Raw genomic sequence first — 20,941 nt, forward strand, 5'->3', positions numbered from 1 at the left:
GCAATTATTAAAAATACAAGGAACAATAAGTGTTTGGGGAAAGGGCGCATTCATAGATTGCTGATGGGATTGAAAACTGGTGCAACCAATCTAGAAAGTATGATGGAGATTCCTTATAAAACTTTGAATGGAACCACCATTTGACCCAGCTATCCCTCTCCTCATTCTATACCCAAAGAACTTAAAACAGCATACTACAGTGATGTAGGCACATTAATGTTTATAGCAGCACAATTCACAATAGCCAAACTGTGGAATCAACCTACATGTCCTTCTACAGGTGATTGGATAAAGAAACTGTGGTACATGTGCACAATGGAATATTACTCAGCATTAAAAGAGAATAAAATTATGGCATTTTCAGGTAAATGAATGGAGTTAGAGAACAGGATGCTAAGCAAAATATGCCAATCCCCAAAAAACAGAGGCCAAATGTTTTCTCTGATAAGTGGATGCTAATCCATAATGGGGGGGAGGGGATGCATGGAGGAACTTTGGATGAGGCCAAGAAGAGGCGGAGAGTAGGCAAGGGGGTAGGAATGATGGTGAAATGAGACAGACATCATTACCCTAGGTACATGTATGATTGCATCAATTGTGGATAGATTTTCTAAACAATACTCTGTAATGTCAAAAAAAATTTCATTGAGTATTAATCCAAATAATAAACTATTTATACTTTTGTTTTAAAAAATACAATTCCTTTGATAGAATGGAAAAATAATAAATTGATTAGACTTAAGTATTTTGGGGGAAGAGATCTGAAATGCTTGATCAATGGGTACTAAGTCATAGTGACATAAGAATAAGTTCTTGTGTGTATGATAAGGTGACTATAGATAATAATTATCCACTACTTTAAAAAGCTAAAAGAAAGGAGTCTGGTTATTTGCACTGAAAACAAATGAGAAATGTTTGATGGAATAGATAGTTTAACTTGATTTAAACATTATGTAATGTGTACATCTATTGATATCACATGATACTCTTTTAATATGTACATTTTTTGTTTTCATTTATCATGTTTTTTAATTTAAAGTAGTACTCATATACATGAATCATTAAAAAAATTCCACTTTGAAAACAGAAATCAAAAAATTCAGATGTGTACTAAAATAGCATGAAGATGAAGAGCTTTCAATGGTCTGAAGGAAAATACTTTGGATTAAAAAAAACTTATGTGGCTAAATATTTAAAATAAACAAGAAGTGAGATAATTAACTAACAAAGAAATAGAATACGAACAGAAAAAGAAATTGCAGGGGCTTGGGTTGAGGCTCAGTGGTAGAGCATTTCCTTAGCATGCATGAGGCAATGGGTTCAATTTTCAGCACTGCATATAAATAAAATAAAGATCCATCAACAACTAATAAAAATATTTTTTAAAAATAAAGAAATTGCAATGACTTCTGAGAAAGAACCACGGGGGAAATATTTTTCATAACCATTTTACTGAGAGGTTTAATATATAAACCATAAATATGGAAAATATATTTGCAGTCTTACTTAAATCATGAATATATTGTTCACACATAGTACAAAAAACAAAAGCAAAAAATAATACTTTAGTTTTTAAAAAGTGGCATATTGATACAGGCATGTTAATTGATTTGTAATATTAAGACTATTGTATTTTTTGTCAGAATTTATAGAAAGCATATCTTCTTACCTAAAATGAAAACATTGGAAATTTTCTAACCATACAATAATGCAATATTTTAAATTACAATAGTATAATTTCAAAATGTAGCTGCACATGATACTTAATATGAATACAATAGAAAAAACTGCAGAAGTCCCATTCAAATATTTGATATATGTAGTTATGTTGGTGATATCAAAAAGATTTCAACTTATTTTCACAACTTTGCTTCAGTATAAAGAAGTTTCAATTATGCAATATCTCCTCCAATTTATTGTAAATCCTTTTTAAAGTTGTTTTAGTATAAAAAATTACAAATATCTACCTAATTGCCATCTTTCAAGAATATTCAATCTAATAATTTATATAGATATTCCAATAACTCTTTAGGGGTCCAAATTGCCACTGATTATCATAAAAAATTGTTTTAGGAAATAAGGAAGCAAGAGATTTTTCTCTATTGTTTATATTAATGGTAAATAATGATGAATCACACTCCATTTTTAGTATTATAAAATAATTCTAAAATTCTTACCTGATACTACACCAATTCCATCATCACAGTCATAGTCAGAGACTTCACTATCACTTATTCTCTTTGACCCTATGAAGAAAACAACAGCAATAATTTAAATTGCTGATTATTTAAGAGGAAAAAACCCTCAACCACCTGAAAATAAAAAGATTTCAAGTTAAACACTTGAGAATAAAAAGTATAGAGAGAAGTAAAATAATTATGAATGAGTTCAACAACACTTATTTTCACACATATTACAAGATATGAGGATAGAGGTGACAAGGAGTTAAATACTTACACAAGAGTAATCTGGGAATGTGTAAGACAAAGTTTCTAAATGGTTTAAAGCTTGATTTAAGTATGAAATAATTACATAAATTATTTGTTACTGACTGATGATAAAGTTAATTGAAAAATAGGTATGTGCTGGGAGCAGTGGTAACTGTCTGCACTCCCAGCAGCTTGGGAAGCTGAGGCAGCAGGATCCAGAGTTCAAAGCCAGCCTCAGCAACTTAGAGAGGACCTGTCTTTTAATAAAATATAAAATAAGGATGGGGTTGTGGCTCAGTGTTTAAGCGCCCCTGGGTTCAATTCCAAGTACCAAAAAGAAAAGGTAAGTTGGTATTTTATGATTTGGGGACAGAAGGACCTAATTCTAGATAAATTTCAAGATAAAATTCATTTTCAAAAGAATTAATGTCTTTTCTTAGCTTGTTTTTCTAAGAAATTTGTTATATCCAATTATTTTTCATGCTCATGGAGAAGTATAATTCAGAAAAGTCTATTTAAGATATTTGAAAACTTCCTTTTTTGTAAAAATTTTTAGCTAATTCTCTACTGCTTTAAGAAATGAATCATGCATAAAATCAATACATCTAAATTATAAATTGTGCTATTTTCTAATAGCCTAAGTGCATTAATAGTTATTTTAATTTAAGAACACTGTGTGTGTGTTCCTTACAAAAGAAATCTATAACAAAATTTTCAAATATTAGTCCTAAAATGGCATACTGGCAACAAATTAATTCAACTAGGGCTTTGATAGTTAATGCAGATTATGACTTGACACTTAATTATGAAACTTCATGTACAGAAATAAACATATTATTGTCTACATTTAATATTTATTTTCCCCTATATGTGTCTCAGGAATATACATACCCTATACAATAGAAGCCTTTTGTTAAAAACATTTTCCTTCTCATGATATTAGTAAGCATTTACTGATAAATGAAAACAGTGTTGCTGTTTCCAAAAATGACTTCTTTTGTCTTTCCTCTTACATTACACATTATTAAATAATTAGAGTTCAGTTTTATCAGAAAATATATGCTTTGTGGGCTGAGAATATAGCTCAGTTGGTAGAGTGCTTGCCTGGCATGCACAAGGCTCTGTGTTCAATTCCCAGCACCGCCAAAAAAAAAAAAAAGAAAATATATGTTTTCCTGTATTGTATATGGTATTTACTGTAGAGATATAATCAATACGTTCTAGGAAATGCCCTTCAATTTTCCAGACTACTCTTATAAATACTCTGTGTGTTTTTCCCATTTCCGTTTGGTTTGTTTATTTGCTTACTTAAATCCCTACCTTTTGAGGGAAGGCAAAGTCTATTGCCAGGAGCCAAAGTTCTCATTTTCTTCTTAAAGGCTAGGAAGAAGACAATGTGCAATTTAAAATGTGCTGGATTTAATCCCAGCATTAGGGATTAAATCCAGGGTTGTCTGTATTCTATAAAAGTACTTCATCACTGAGTCACAAACCCGATCCAGATACTTGGTATTTTAATCATGTGATTCCACCAAATCGACTCTTATTATTCTTTCCACATTTTTATGTCATAAAGCTTTAGAGACAATCACATCAGAGGTATTTGTAGAACCAACTAATTTTGAAATTAGAATTATCTGACAACTTCCCAAAAAACTGGGCAATTTCCCAACGGAATGGGCAGAAAGAGATATGTAAATGAGGACATACATTCTAAATGGACTTGAGATAGGAGAGGAGTCACACAGATGGAACTATAGAGGAGAGAATTACAGAGTTGCTGCTCAGCCTACAAAAAGTTTTCATTTGGCAAATGCTCAAGGATGAGAGTAATGCTTACTTGACTGTACCTGGCACCAGTTTTACCTGGTACATAATGGAACATAAAGATGACCAGCTTTTGGTATTAGCCAAAGATCACATCAAGAATTACACCAACAAAAAATGAAGTTCATTTTATCATCTTCAAGAACTGTTGTGTGTGTGTGTGTGTGTGTGTGTGTGTGTGTGTAGATAGGGAAGGGTGTCATAAATGATTTTTAAATGCTGTTTCCTTCCATATCTTATGTTTATATTCAGATTGAGATTTTATCTGTTTTGATATTAATCATGTAGAGGTTAAATATATTGCAATTATGTTCTCATTTCTTTTTAGTTTTTGTTCTTTGACATTGTAATGATGAATTCCTTAGTTTAATTAATTTATTAATATTTTCTATTAAAATTAGTGTTTTCACTATTTGTGGAACTATAAATTAGTACAACCACTATGGAAACCAATATGGAGAGTTCTCAAAAAAACTAAAATGAAACATCATATGACCCAGCTATACCTCTCCTCGGTATTTATCCTAAAGAATTAAATTCAGCATACTATAGCAATACATCCACACCCAGATTTACAGCAATACAATATACAATAGACTAACTATGGAACCAGCCTAGATGTCTGTGAATGGATGAATGAATAAAGACAATGTGGCATACATACAAAATGAAGTTCTATTCAGCCATAATGAAAAATTAAATTATGTCATTCGCAGGACCAAGGATGGAACCTGAGAACATTGTTAAGTGAAATAAGCCAAACTCAGAAAGTCAAGGGCTTTATGTTTTCTCTCCTATTTCCTTTTCATAAAAATGAAAAGAATGATGGTGGGAGATCTCATGAAAATCAAAGGAAGATCAGTAGGGGAAAGAGACCTGGGAGAAGAAAGAGGAAAAGGAAAGGAAAAAAAATGTGAAATGAAGAGTGTTCAAATTATACAGTTATATTGTAAATATATTGAATATGTAACAATGAATCCTACCACTATGTAAAATTGTAGTATACCAATTAAAATTATGGACAAAAATTAGTGTTTTCAATATTTTTAAAAAAATCTTTCCTGACCTTATAAGCAGAGAATTAGACTCCTTCATTTTCTTCTGGAAAGTTTAAAATTTTTGATTTTTGCATTTATATTTTCATTCATCTTAAAATGAGTTTGCATATAGTGTGAGATACAGATTCAATTTAGTTTTCCATAGGTATAGCACATATCTCAGAATTATTTTTTTATTATTCACCACTTTCCCATTTAACTGTGATCATACCTCAGTCATACATCTCATTTGCAAGTATCTTTCAGATGCTCTATTTTTTCATTGTAAAGGCTGTATATCTATAAACCAACAATTCACTATCTATGTTATTCTGATATATGCTGAAAAGAACATCAATGAACATTATTATTTGCATCTTGGATTTTGTCCCTTTGCTCTTCCATATAAAGTTTAGATTTAGATTACCAAATTGACAATGAAATGTCATATTTTATAGCATTATTTTGCTAGGCATGTACATGGTATCTTTCCCATTTGCATTGTTTTAAGGTCTTAGTATGAAATTTCAAAATCTGACCAACAATATTTTTCCTATTTGTTTCATGTGTCTTTTGTCTACTGCTATTAGAAACATTCTTAAAAAAGGATCTTTTCTAACAATTGCTCAAATACAGACATGCAATTTCAATGTAAAGTTATCCAACCATATTATGGATCTATCTTTTTATTACTAGTGCTGTGATTATTGTTTGATTTGATTTTTCCTTATAGAAAATCTTTTTCCCTGGGCTGGGGATGTGGCTCAAGCGGTAACGTGCTCACCTGGCATGCGCAGGGTGCTGGGTTCGATCCTCAGCACCACATAAAAATAAAATAAAGATGTTGTGTCCATCGAAAACTAAAAATATCAATATTAAAAAATTCTCTCTCTCTCTCTCTCTCTCTCTAAAAAGAATAAAAGAAATTTTTTCCCCAATTCTTAGCTTTGTTTTCCCCTGCCTTACTATACTGAGAATCACAATGCTAGAAAGAAATGGGATATATTACATCTTGTCTAATTTCTGATTTTAAGTATAGTTTTTCTAACATAAATGATATGTGCTGAAATTACACTTGATCAGGTTGAGAAAACCCTTAAATTGGATGAAAACAACATAAATTTCAGCCTTTTAATGTGTTTTAACAAAAGCATTGTTGTCTCAGTATTTCCATTTATTAATCAAACATTTATATGTGATATATTGATCAAAATTCAATTCCAGGCATATCCTTCTAGGACTATCATATATTTATTATACTCTAGTAAATCTAAGTTAACATCAATTGAGTGATATATCAAAATTACAGAGATCATGGAGCATGAAAAAATTTTTACAATAGAAGTTTTCATAGTTTAAAATTTTCAAATATATGAATAAAATTTATCTTCTTTTTAAAATAATTGGCCTAATAACAAAATGTTGAAGAATATATCCTGTGTTATGTATGTTATGTTAATTCTTTGAATTCTAGTAAAATGAATGATGGAATAGCCTACTAATAATTTTTATAAGTGTTTCATGAATTAACATAGGAATGTGAATTTATTGTTAGGTTTAGAGTTCTTCATTTGATTCTGAGATTAAACTTGTAATTTGTGCTCTTTGATTCTTTTGCATCTTCTCTACATTATTATATGACTTGCCGATGATAAAGAAAGAATTATATTGGAATTGACTCCCTAGCAATAAATTTGTGATTTTTTTTCTCTAATGTTATTTTATGTGTATTGAAGTTATCAATACTTGAAAGATGAAGATTATCTCAATAGATGTACAGAAACATTTGAAATAGTTATCTACATCCATCAAAAATCACAGACAGGTAAGAAGGGAATTTCCTCAAACTGATAAATGACATTCACAAAAATCTACAGCTAACAGTACATTCAGATATGAAATATTAAATACATTCCCCTTAAGAAAGAATACATAAAGAATTCTCTTCAAGGATAAGTCTTATCTTCAACATCGTACTGCATATTCTAGATAGGTCAATACTATAAGGAAAATAAATGAATGCTGCACAGGTTATAAAACAAAAAGTATCATAATTATGTAAATTAAAATTCCTTAAAAAAGTATTAAATAATTATGGTGACTAATACATAAATTTATCAGGTTCCAGAGCACACAGTCAATATAAAAGTTAATTATATTTCTTAGACAAAAGCAAAGAACAAATAGGAAACTAATTCCAAAAGCAATATCATTTACAAGACTACCCAAAATCATGCAATACTTAAGAACCCACCTAATACAAAACTGTAAAAGTTCATCTCAGACAGCAAAATACTGCTATGTTAGTGTCCTAATATTGCTATAACAAAGAGTCAAAACTGGGTAGCTCGAAAGGACATCAATTTATTGTTTTATAGTTCTGGAGGTTAGAAGTCCAAAATCAACATGTTAGCAAGGCATTTTCTCTCTGGAAACTCTGAGAATCTTTCCTTATCTTTTCTAGTTTCTGGTGTTTCCAGCTATCACTGATGTTCCTTCACTTGTAGATGCATAACTCGAGTTGCATGACCATCTTCTCCCTCTGAGTACTCAGATTATCTTTGCTCTGTGCACATCTGCCTCTGTGTCCTGATTTAACCTCATTTCTAACTTGGTTCACCTCTGCAAAAAACCCAATGTACACATAAGTCTACATACTGAGGCACTAGAAAATAAGTCTTTAATAAATCATTTTTTTACCTTTCAATAATTTTATTCTAATTTGTTATGTATGAAAACAGAATACTAAATTCATATTATGCATACAGAACATAAATTTTAATATCTCTGGTTGTACACAACGTAGAGTCACACCATTCATGTCTTCATACATGTGCTTAGTGTAATGATGTCCATTAATTCTACCATCTTCCTACTCTCATGCCCTCTTCATTCCCCTCCTTCCTCTTTGCTCTATCTAGAGTTCGTATAATCCACCATGCTCCTACCCTCCCAATCCCATTATGAATCAACATTCTTATATCAGAGAAGACATTCAGCATTTGGTTTTGAGGCTTGGCTAACTTCACTTACCATTATATACTCCAACACCATCCATTTACCTGCCTAATTGCCATGTTTTATTCTCTTTTAATGCTGAATAATATTCCATAGAAGATGCCGTCAGAAGCCTACAAACCAAGAAAATCCCAAGACCAGATGGATACACAGGTGAGTTCTACAAGACCTTTAATGAAGAACTAATACCAACACTCCTCAAATTATTTCATGAAATAGAAAAAGAGGGAGCACTTCCAAACTTATTCTATGAGGCCAGTAAGACCCTGATTCCAAAACTAGGCAAAGACACATCAAAGAAAGAAAACTTCAGACCAATATCTCTAATGAACATAAACAAAAATTCTCAATAAAATTCTGGCAAATCTAATACAAAAACATATCAAAAAGATAGTACACCACAATCAAGCGGGGTTCATCCCAGGGAAACAAACTTGGTTCAACATACGGAAATCAATAAATGCAATTCATTCCATCAATAGACTTAAAGATAAGAATCATATGGTCATCTCAATAGATGCAGAAAAGCATTAAACAAAATACAGCTTGTATTTTGTTGAACCTTCATGTTCAAAATACTAAAAAAACTAGGGATAACAGTAACATATTTCAACATCTTAAAAGCTATTTATGCTAAGCCGCAAGCCAACATTATTCAAAGTGGAGAAAAACTGAAGCATTCCCTCCAAAAACCAGAACAAGACAGGGATGCCCTCTTTCACCACTTCTATTTAACATAGTTCTTGAAACACTGGCCAGAGCAATTAGACAGATGAAAGAAATTAAAGGGATACAGATATGAAATTAACACAAATTATCACTATTTGCTGAGGATATGATTCTAATACCTAGAAGACCCAAAATATTACACCAGAAAACTTTTAGAACTAATAAATGAATTCAGCAAAGTAGCAGGATATAAAATCAACACCCTAAAATCAAAGGGTATATCAGTGACAAATCCTCTGAAAGGGAAACGAGGAAAACTACTCCATTTACAATAGATTGTTCTTGGATAGGCAGAAATAATATTGTCAAAATGACCACACTACCAAAAGCACTATACAGATTTAATGCAATTCCAATAAAAATCCCAATGGCATTCCTCATAGAAACAGAAAAAGAAGTCATTAAATTCATCTGGAAAAATAAGAGACCCAGATAGCTGAAGCAATCCTTAGCAAGAAGAGTAAAGCAGGGCATCATTACACCAGAATTTAAACTTTAATAAAGAATAACAGTAACAAAAACAGCACGGTATTAGCACCAAAAGAGACTTGTAGACCAATGGTACAGAATAGAGGACACAGAAACAAACCCATATAACTACAGTTATACTAGACAAAAGCACCTAAGACATACATTGGAGAAAAAATAGCCTCTTCAACAAATGATGCTGGAAAGAATGGAAACCCATATGCAACAAAATGAATTAAATCCTTCTCTCTCATCATGCACAAAATTCAACTCAAAGTGTATCAAAGACCTAGGAATAAAACCAGTGACGCTATATCTAATAGAAGAAAAAGTAGGCCCAAATCTCCATCATGTCAGATTAGGCTCTGACTTCCTTAATAAAATTCCTATAGGACAAGAAATAAAATCAAGAATCAATAAATGTGATGGATTCAAAATAAAAAGCTTCTCATCTTGACATATCTTTTTTAAAAGACACAATTCAGCTCGAACAGCTGCTAACATATTAAAGAAAATTTAAATTAATGGAGAGACTTTTCTGCAAAATTGGAAGCCATATGTATTAGAATAATATTGTCAGTATGCTAAGAGAAAATAAACTGATATAAGGATTTTATAAATAGCTAACTGCTGTAAGGAATGAAGAAGAAATAAGGATATATATTCAGAAAACAAACCCTGCTTGTAATTCTTCACTGAAAGAACTTTTTAAAATCGTAATTCAAAAATAAAGAAATTAGGGGCAGGGAATATAACTCAGTTGTAAAGCATGTGCTTAATATACATGAGTCGCTGGGTTCAATTTTCAGCACCCCAAAATAAATATTATTGATTTATTCTCATGCTAGTAACACACTGTGTCAATATAGTAACAAAGGAATGAGGAAGGGAGGAAGGGTGGTAAGGAAGGAAAAGAAGGACAGAGGAGGGGGAAGAATAAATTTATCTCCAAAGAAAGGAATAAAGTACAAAAAATTGGTAATAATTCAGATAACTCTTAACAAACTCTGAATGAATAAAATGACAATAAGTATAATAAAGATAAACACGAAGGAGATATAAAATTCTGGTAGTAATACAGATATAAATTAGATTATAAAATTTTTATATGGTTTAGGGAAGAGAGGTAGACATGTTAATTAATATTACTTTGTTAGGTAAATGTGTTAAAAATTCAAAAGCAACCACTAAAAAGAGGAAGTGATTAAAAATAAAAAAATAGGATGCCCAAAGTAGTTATATATTCCTACATATGCTAGAAAAAAATCTGTATGATTGTGTCTGTGTAGGTACAGAGTACCTAAAATATATAGAAATTGGTGACTGATTCATTCACAGAAAGAGAAATAGATGTTTGAAAAAAGAAGTAGGAGACTTTTCCCTAGATGGATTTTTAAATATATACTGTTATGAATGCATTAAAAATTAGCAGCAAATATTTACAAACATTTCATGTGTAGATGAAATGAATATATTTTGGGGACATATCCTCTTAATTAAATTGAGTAAACTGTGTTTCACATTTCTGAGAGATTGTCACTATGATTGTGGTTCCTCAATTTCTCTTTTCAATTATTTCTACTTTTTAAAAAAAATAACTCTAATAAAACCAAAGTTCAGGATTTTAGATGTTCCTCTGGGTCCTGGTCCTGCTGGAACCCCTCCCAGACCTAGGCCAAGGACATGGGCAGATTCATGACAAAATACATGAAATTAGTTTGTAGATTATCCAAGTATCAATACCAGAAGAAATTAGAGATAAACACGTGTTCTAGTTTTTCCTCAGGCATTCTAGCTTTCCTTGATTTCCCCATTTTGCACTCATTTTTCTGTCCAAACCTATCCTCCCATTCCAAAGAGACTTAAGGATTTGGGCTAGATGAAGCACAACAGTCTGCTACAGACTTTTACTAGCTTCCCTTTGTGGTTTCTGGCAAGTGACTTTTCTCAGATTGTTCATTTTTTTTTACAAAGAATGAATTCCCAGCTTAAAAAGAAAGCCCAGCTCCTCAAACAATTTTGTAAAGATTAATCTTTACAATAAATTTTATTTCATATCTCTAATAGTGCTACAGCACTAAGCACATTAGCTTCCTGACTGAACCTAAATTACATAATATTTAAGTCCTTAATCCACCTAGATTTTGTTTTCTTATATATGATGTAAGACACAGACCCAATTTCATCTATTTTCTTTTCTTTATGGATAACAATTTTTTTCCAGCTCACTCATTAAATCATCTATTTTTCTCCTGTTGATTTGACACATTACCTCAGATCCACTATAAATGAGTCTGCTTCAGGGCTCTTTATCTTATTCCATTATTGGTTTATTTTCATGCCAGTAGCACACTGTGTCAAATATAGTAAATTCTAACATCTGATAAGGAATTTTCTTCTCCCTGTCCTCCTGCTTTCTGGTTATTTTGTCCCTTTAGTTTTCCATGTATTTAGAATCAGTTCATCATTTATCATAAAGATATCCAATAGGATTCAAACTGTACTGAATGTATAGCTAAAACAGGGGAAACTGACAAATCTATAATACTGAATCTTCCTATTAGTGGTTGTGGCATTTATTCATTTGTTTAGGTGTTCCTTAATGTTACTTAATAAAATGCTATCACTTTTTCTATAATAGTGTTATACAATTTTTATTAGATATTTTCCTTAGATATTTATGATTTTCTAGTACTATTGTAGATTGTCTTTTTAAAATATTTTAATTTGTTTCCAGTGTAGAGAAATGCAATAGACTTTTATATATTAATCTTACATCAAGACATCTTAGTAAATGATAATTTGTGTATAGATTCTTTGGGGAGTTATGGGTAAACAATTTTATCATCTGAAAATAATAATAGCTTTATTTCTTCCTTTGAATACTTAATGTTTCTAAATGATATTTGTCTAATACTGAGATCTCCTCTACAATCATTCTCTTGCTCATGTTTTTTTAAAGGAATAATTTTATCATTGGCCAATTAAGATGTGATTTCCTACAGGTTTTTAATAGATACTCTATAAGGTTAAGGAAGTGTATTTCTAATTTGTAATTTGATAGGAGATATAATTGTGAACTTATGTTGAATTTTATGGAACTTTTGCAATTTAAGCATTGAAACAAACAAGTTTTTCATATTCATAGTTTTTTTATAAAACTGTTGCATTTGATTTGCTGCTCTTTTATATGGCTTTTTTTTAACTCTCTTTGATCATCTGTATTGAGGAATAAAATAGGTCTATAAATTTCCTTTCTAGGAATGGCTTTGCAAACTTCTGGTATGAAAGCCATGTTTTCTATGTAAATATTTCTATTTTATGTATATTCAGCAAGAGTTTTATTACCTTAGGAAAACTTGTTATTCAAATCACCTGTAAAAGTTGCCTGGGTCTAGTTTTACCTCCTTTTTTAATATAGTGAAAATATCTCTGCATATGGTAATTCTCAACCATTTATTCCTGAGTCAACTTTCACAAAAATTATTTTCTAGGAACTTGTCCATATTACCTATGCTTTCAAAATTATTGAAATATATTTGTAGATAGAGTTCCATTACCTGAACTGAAGGACTTATTTTTATGTAGTATATCTGAAGTTAACTCCATTTTTAAATTCATATTACATAATTGTACCTAATGTCTTCTTAACATTTCAGGATTTTCAAAATTTTACCTACTCAGTCATGTTCTATTTTATTAGTTTCTATTTCATTCTCTGGTTTCCATTTCTTAGAAATGCATATAAATATAAGTGTGCAGTATGAACCCTATGTGTGTCATCTTTCACACAGGACAATATTTTGAGATTCATTTTTGTTGTGATATTATCAGTAGTTCATTTCTTTTTTTAATAAATTATTTTTTAGAACAAATTCAAATTCTTAAGTTATATCTTTCTTTTTTAATGAATTTCAAGCTTCTGTACTACAAGTAAATTTTCTATTTCATCTAAGTTGTCAAATGTACTACCATAAACTTTTAAATAATTTTTCCTTGCAGTCCCTTTAATACTTGTATATTCTGTATTAATATTAGCATTTTCTGATATTGGTAATTTTTCTTTCCCCCTTCTCTCTTATTCTGACTATAAAATTTTTTTAATCAATGTTATTGCTCTCTTCCTTTTCTTCCATAAGATCCATATTGATCTTCTCATTGTGCCAATCAATAGCTTTATTCAAATGTTTCTTTTTTATTGTTGTTATACCATTGAATTCTTTTCTTTTATTTATTCCCTTTCTTTTACTTAATTTGGGCCCAAGTTACTATACTTTTCTTGTTAGAAAAAAATTATTAATTTGAGACATTTTTAGTGTTACAAATTTCCCCATGTGTTCTGCTTTTGTTGCTTCCCGTTTATTTTGATATGTTTTCAGTTCAAAATAATTTTAATTTCCATTTGACTTTTTCTTTGATGTCTGGTTATTTAGACGTAATTTTTTTGTTGAATCCTAAAAGATGTTCTAGAAATTTTCTGTTACTGACTTCTAATCTAATTCTATTATGGTCAGGATACCTACTTTGAATATTTTTAAATTTATTGAGACTTGTTTGGGCCAAAATAAGGTCTTAGTAAATGTATGTATGAACATGAAAAGAATGTGTACTCTGCTGTTGTTCTAGGGAGCAATAAGTGTCATCAGATTGTTGTTCTAGGGAGCAATAAGTGACAATCAGGTTAAGTTGGTCAGTAATGTTATCCAAGGCTTCTATAGCATTACTGATTTTTCTATTGGTTCTGTGAACTGAAGTATCAAAATATCTAAATGTAATTGAGATGTGTCTAATTGTTCACTAGTTTTATCACTGTATTTCTAAAATTGAGGTATAACTCACATAAGTTTAATTTAATTGCATAATTCAGGAATTTTCAGTAAACTTAAACAGTTGTATAAATCTCACCAGAATCCAATTTTTAAACATTTCCATCACTCCAAATAAGTACCTTATAGCCCTTTTCAGTCACTCCCCCTGCCCACCCCAGTCAGACAACTACTAATTTAATCTCTGACTCTATAGATTTGTTATTTCTCTATATGTTGTATAAATGTAAACATACAACATTTAGATTGTGCATCTGGCATATTTCATGAAGCATAGAATTTTTAAGATCTAACATTATATCACATACAAGTACTTCCTTCCTTGTTATATATAGTAATCTGTTGTATGACTATACCACATTTTATTTATCTATGCACCAAGTGATGAATATTTAGATTATTCCCACTTTTTGATCATTATAAATGCTGCTACAAATATTCATGTCCAAGTTTTTAAGTGAACATTTATTTTCATTTCTCTTGAGTATATTTCTAGAAGTGAATTGTTGGGTTATGCGGTAAAATTTACTTTTAATTTTTTTTAACAAACTACCAAACTACTTTGCAAAGTGGCTATAGCATTTCACACTTCAATAAGCAAATATATGAAGGTGTCAATCTCTCCACATTTTTGCCCATATTTGTCACTGTCTTTATTACATTTATTCTAGAGTGCATGTGAAGCAATATATCATTGTAATAATTATTTGCATTTCACTAACAACTTTTGTTGCTGACCACATTTTCATGTCTGTATTTGACATTGGTATATTTTCTTCTTTAAAAATGGCTATCAAATTTTTGCCCACTTTTAATTGCATTATTTATCACTTGTTTTTCAGTTTTAAGGGTCCATTAAATATTCTGAATGTCAGTCTTTTGTCAAACACACAATTTTCAAATATTTTCTTTTAGACTGATGCTTGTATATTTGGATTCTCACTAGTGTCTTGGAAACTCAAATGACAATCTCTGTCTTTTAATTGGGATATTCTGACTATTTAATCTGGTCATTGACTTGGTTAGTTTATATCAACTTGCTATTTATCCCATCTGTTTTGGGTTCGCTTTTACTATTTTTCTGTCTTAAAGTTGTTTTTTTTTTAAGTTCCATTTATCTTTTCTATTGTCTAATAAATTATAATATTTTGTTTTGTTGTTCTAGAGTTTATACATCTTTAACTGATTTCAACTCCTTTCAAATGACATCATATTACACATGCTATAATTTAAAAACAATATAATCCCACACTTTCATTTTTCCTTTCTCAACCTTTCATTATTATTATCATATACTTTACTTTTATGTAAGTTGCAAATGTTATACTACATTGTCATTAGTTTTGTTTTTTTGTTGTTGTTTTTTATGTTTTTGGTGTTTTTTGTTTGTTTGTTTGTTTTGTTTTTAGGACTGGGCATTGAACCCAAAGGTGCTTAACCACTGAGCCATGTCCCCAGTCCTTTGATATTTTAGAGACAAGGTCTAGCTGAGTTGCTAATTGCCTGGCTAATCTGCTGAGGCTGGCTTTGAACTAGCAATTCTCCTCTCTCAGCCTCAGGAATTGCCGGTATTACAGGTGTGTCCCACTCCACCTGGCCTACATTGCCATTAGTTTTGATTAAACAATTGGTTAATTATATATATATATATATATATATATATATATATATATATATATATATACAAATCTTACATATTTATCAATGCAGTTACCATTTATGTTTACTCATTCCTGTGCACAACTATATATTCTATATTTCCATCTGGTCTCAATATTCTATCTGAAGGACTTGTTTTAACACTTGTTTTAGTACCTCTTTCCTGATGAGTTCATTGAGGACTCCTAAGTCTGAAACAAAGTCTTTATTTAGACTGTGCTTTGAAATGGTATAGAATACTAGATTGATTTTATTTTCTTCTTTGAGTTCTTGCACTAAAATGAAAAAAATTGCAAACATCCTTATTTTTGATCCTCAGTTATGTACTGAGTTGTTTTGTTTTTTTCACTCTGAATCCTTATAAAATTTTCTTTTTACCATTTCTTTTAAGGCATTTAATTCTGATGTGCCTTCTCTGGTCCTATTAAGGTTTCTTGTGCTTGGAATTCACTGAGTTTCCTAGCTATATGGGTTTATGTTTTTCATCAAATTTGAAATTTTTTCAATCATCTCTTTTTATCTCCTCCCTTATTTCTCACAGAGAATTAAATTATCTTTACATTAGGCAGCATCAAGTTTTCCATAGCTCATAGATGTTCTATAATTTTTTATATTCTCTTTTTAAATTTACACGTCATTTTGAATTGTTTTTATTGCTGTATCTTCAAGTTCATTAATTTTTTGTTTTTAAACTGTTTATTGTTATTAATCCTAATAAGCATATTTTATTTCAAACATCGCAGTTCTCATTTCTAGATGTTTGATTTGGGCCCGTTCACATTTTCCACATGTCTAATTAACATTTTAAAAATTGGAATACATTTCTAGGAACTATTTAGTATCCTTATCTACTACCTGTAATATCTATGCCACTTCTTCTTTAGTTCTGATGACTCCCCCATCTTTAAAAAAAAAACCGACCAGATGCTGGTCATTGTGAACCTCACATTGTGAATGGTGTGGATGCTTTTGTATTCCTGTAAATTTCTTTTTAGCTTTCATCTGCATGTAGGTGTTTTACCTAGAAATATACTGATCCTTTTAATTTATTATTTTAATTCTTTGTAAAAATTATTCTATTCATTCTAGAGCTGATTATTCCCTACTAGTGAAGGCAGAAACTTGAATGTACTCAACAGGCACTCTTCACAGGCACTGTTACTTCTAATTCTTTTGGGTGCTCCTTTCCCTAGCATTAGGTAAATCCCTCACACTTATGTGCCAATCAATATTCAGCTGACTTATTGAGGTGGTTCCTCTGAAGATTTCTGGTGTTCTTTCTTTGCAGTGTTCTCTTCTCCAATACTCTGTTTTGTGAATTCTAGGTCCATCTATTTAGCTTATGAAGTACACGGGATTCATTTGAGTTCTCTCCCCGTGTACTGTCACCAAGAATGTCTATACCACATTTTAGTAGTAATGTCTATACCTATTAAAGTGGCAGGTTTGGACAATTTTAGGATTTAACTTATTTCTTTCCCTTTTCTTAGCAATTACTATCCTTAATTGTTTGATGTTCAGGGTTTTTCAAAGAGATATTTCAAGTATTATGTACACTTTTGCTACTGTTAACACAAGATAGATCCACCTTACTATAAATAATAGGGTTCTTTCATAGATTTGAAACTTTAGTATTCCACTCCTACAGCTTCTTATAATTACTTCCTAATCTTTTGAAGAAGATCATCTTTTTAAAATATAGAAGTTAAAATTAAACATTTTAATGTTTACCGTAATAAACATATTTAAAATTATCAAAACCAAGGAAAGTCCACTGATTAGTTAAAAAATTTATAATCAATATATAATATACTGGCATATGCTCTATAAATGTGTAAAAAATTTCATGATACATTATTGTAATAACACTAAGGATATTCAGTTTTTCTTGGAATAAAAGGCAAAATTGCTAAAATAATGGAAACTACAGCCACCATGGTAGTTTAATGGCTTTAATTCAATGTTAACATTTGTAACACCAGTGCCCCAGAAGTAAAAAGTTATAAATTCTAATCACTTATATAAATTTTGAAACAGTATATACTAAAATGTACTTAAATGACAAATGATACTATATTAAAGGAGACAAATTAAACACAGTGACATTAATAACCATATTTCAATAAATGGTCTTTAATATCTTTCAAAATAAAAAAAAGGGTAAACATGAAGATACTGGAAAATTTCTACAACAGAAAAAGGAAGTTATCGACACACTGGTTAGGAAATTAACACACTGGTTAGGAACACAGTAGCCAAACAAAGAATAAAACAACAAAACCAATTAAACTCCGCAAATGGATACATGCATTAAACACTGGACATGCTAAAAATTTACCTGAATTATATGAACATAAGGCTTTACCTGAAAAAAAATGGTAAGGTAATGTCAAAAGTACATTTTAAAACCTTTACATGTATAGGGTTGTTGAAATCTAATTTCTACTTTATAGTACAGACTACATATTTTACCATTCTTATGTTCAAAATATAAAAAAAAATTTCTGAACAAAATAAAATGAAAATACAACAGATCTGAATCAGAAAAAATCAAATTATAAATTATGTTATTAGAAAGCTTGACCAAATTCAAAGAATTACAGGCTAAAAGATAGAAATTAGTAAGTCAAGGTACAAAAAATCAAAAATTAATAATAAACTGCCCTACTCATATTAATGATTATGAGTTCTATGTTATAACTCATGATTATTTATATAATCTGAAATCCAAGAAATAATTGTTAGAAATTTAGCATGAAAAAAAAAAATACTGTTCATTTTGGAATTCCTGATTTCTATTTAAATATTAAATTTCCTTTAGGGAAAGACAACTTTCAAAATTATAGGGGAAAGGGTATTTTAGTCTTTTATCACAAGTTCAGAGGATACAACTTGTTTTTTACTATATATAAAGAACAAAATTTATAAAGGCAGCAAAGTATTAATAAATTGTTTTCATATTGAATGATGAATAAATTGTCATCTGAATACATATTAGAAATTTAAGGAGCTTATAAATTAGTATGTCATAAAAACAACAAAGTAGGTAAAAGATGCCATAATACCTGAAAAATGCAAAGGTTTATCCTGACATATTTAAGTTGTTAGTAAAATGATGATCACAAAAGAATAAAAAATACATATTCACAAGTTATTAAAGAAGCTATTTTTTAATGTTCAATTAAAAGTTTTTAAATTAAGCATATGATTTTGAACCTTGTTTAACAAATGGAGAAGAAGTAATTTTGGCATAATTTCACAACAGTGATCTGTTCGAATAGTAACCTACATAGAAGTTGAATTACATAGTATTTTAAAGAAAAGAAAGAACTTTACTCTGGACATACTATTGAAAGTATAATGGGAATAACATAGGCTGTAAGTATAAATGACATTTCTTAAAAACAGAAGTATAAAGTTACAGAAAATAGGACAGAAAAAATATAGTAGATGTGAGCAGTTTTATAACTACTCTACCATTTAACTAGGACATGTTTTTATTAACTAAGGATTAATTAAACAGATTAGATGAAATTAGGATTAAGCAACCTAAATGACAACAAAGCAAAAATTATTAGGCTTGACCAATACTTCCTATCACTCTGCCAAATATCAAACTTATATTTATATTTAAAATATATTTAATATATTCATCTACATATTTTTAATATCTATTAATATTTTCTTTGAGTATTCTTCTGTTGCTTTCATAAAGAACTTGATTATATACTCATTTCTGTTTCTCTAGCCCTTTAACACTTAAATGTAAAACATTTAAGTTGTGTTAATTCTAAAGTTAATTGTAGTATGTAAAGTGGTAATATATTGGTAAAGATATAACAATCACTTCTTTAAAAAAAAAAGTAAAAATTTGACTTTAAAGGTATTGGCCAATTTCCATAGCACAGATATTCCAATATGATCTTAAAAGCTACCAAAACGTTGTCATTGAAAAGAAGAGAACACAAGTTATATAACTGGCTCTGGCTGTAGTATACCAGTGAATAAGAAATATTAACTATACTGAAACTACAGTATAAAGGGATGTAGAGGATACAAACATAAGCAGAAATACAAAAGACTAATGATAATTGAAAGTGTCAAACCCATTTATATTAAAAAAAACTCTTCATAATGATGAAGAATCTCAATGCCCAAAAAGTAATGAGAAATAATAAAGTTATAATAATCTTCCTAAATAAGCAAAAGAGAGTATGAAATCATTTAAGGAAAAACAATTTGTACAACCAATACTATGCACATGTAAGCAGTTGATACAACCAAACTGAAATATAAAGAGGTGATCACAAAGTGTGTAGCCAAAAATTGTAGATAAAAATGCCATAGAACTGTATTAATAGTTAATAAATAAAAGTCTATTTAAAAAAATAGATTTAGCAGGCACAAATGGTGTGACTCGACTTTGTGTACAACCAGAGATGAGAAAAATTATGGTCTGTATGTGTAGTACGAGTTGAAATGCATTCTGCTGTCATGTATAACAAATTAGAATGAATGAATGAATGAATGAATAAATAAATAAATAAATAAATAAATAATGGGTTTGATGGCTACAGTGTACATAATTTTAAATCATAACAATAAATTGTTATATAATTAAGTAACTTCCCAACACATTGAACATAATTACAAATTTACAGTATTGTCTATTAAAATAGTATTTTATATTCGGAAACAATGCTTTCTCAAAAAATAAATTTTAGGATTTCAGTTGTTTGTAGACACCTTCGTATCATGTTAAATGTCATTTTCCTAAAATATTTAGGATGATGACATTTGCAGTCATATTAATTTGCCCACATACTCAAACATGTTAATATAACATGATATAAGTTTCAACAGTTCGTGTTTCACTGTCAGTAATTTAGACCATTTTAATTAGTTTGATATCAGGAGTCAAAATATTATATTATTTCTCAAACTCATA

At 29.9% G+C, this 20,941-nt stretch overlaps 1 protein-coding gene across 49 annotated transcripts in view; it reads right to left on the reverse strand.

Moving 5' to 3' along the window:
• The window catches only part of Rims2 (regulating synaptic membrane exocytosis 2), a 559,411-nt gene that overhangs the window by 204,355 nt on the left and 334,115 nt on the right, over positions 1–20,941 (reverse strand). For 28 of the 49 annotated variants that reach the window (XM_005316267.4, XM_005316266.4, XM_021724861.3 and 25 more), the window contains one exon: positions 2,178–2,246. In XM_005316267.4, the coding sequence (XP_005316324.2) occupies positions 2,178–2,246 (69 nt within the window). Of the gene's footprint in view, positions 1–2,177; positions 2,247–18,331; positions 18,359–20,941 lie in introns of all 49 variants that reach the window. The other 21 variants (XM_078016803.1, XM_078016806.1, XM_078016817.1 and 18 more) reach the window with 1 other exon arrangement.

The sequence above is a fragment of the Ictidomys tridecemlineatus genome, chromosome 7, assembly GCF_052094955.1.
Source record: "Ictidomys tridecemlineatus isolate mIctTri1 chromosome 7, mIctTri1.hap1, whole genome shotgun sequence".
NCBI lineage: Eukaryota > Metazoa > Chordata > Mammalia > Rodentia > Sciuridae > Ictidomys > Ictidomys tridecemlineatus.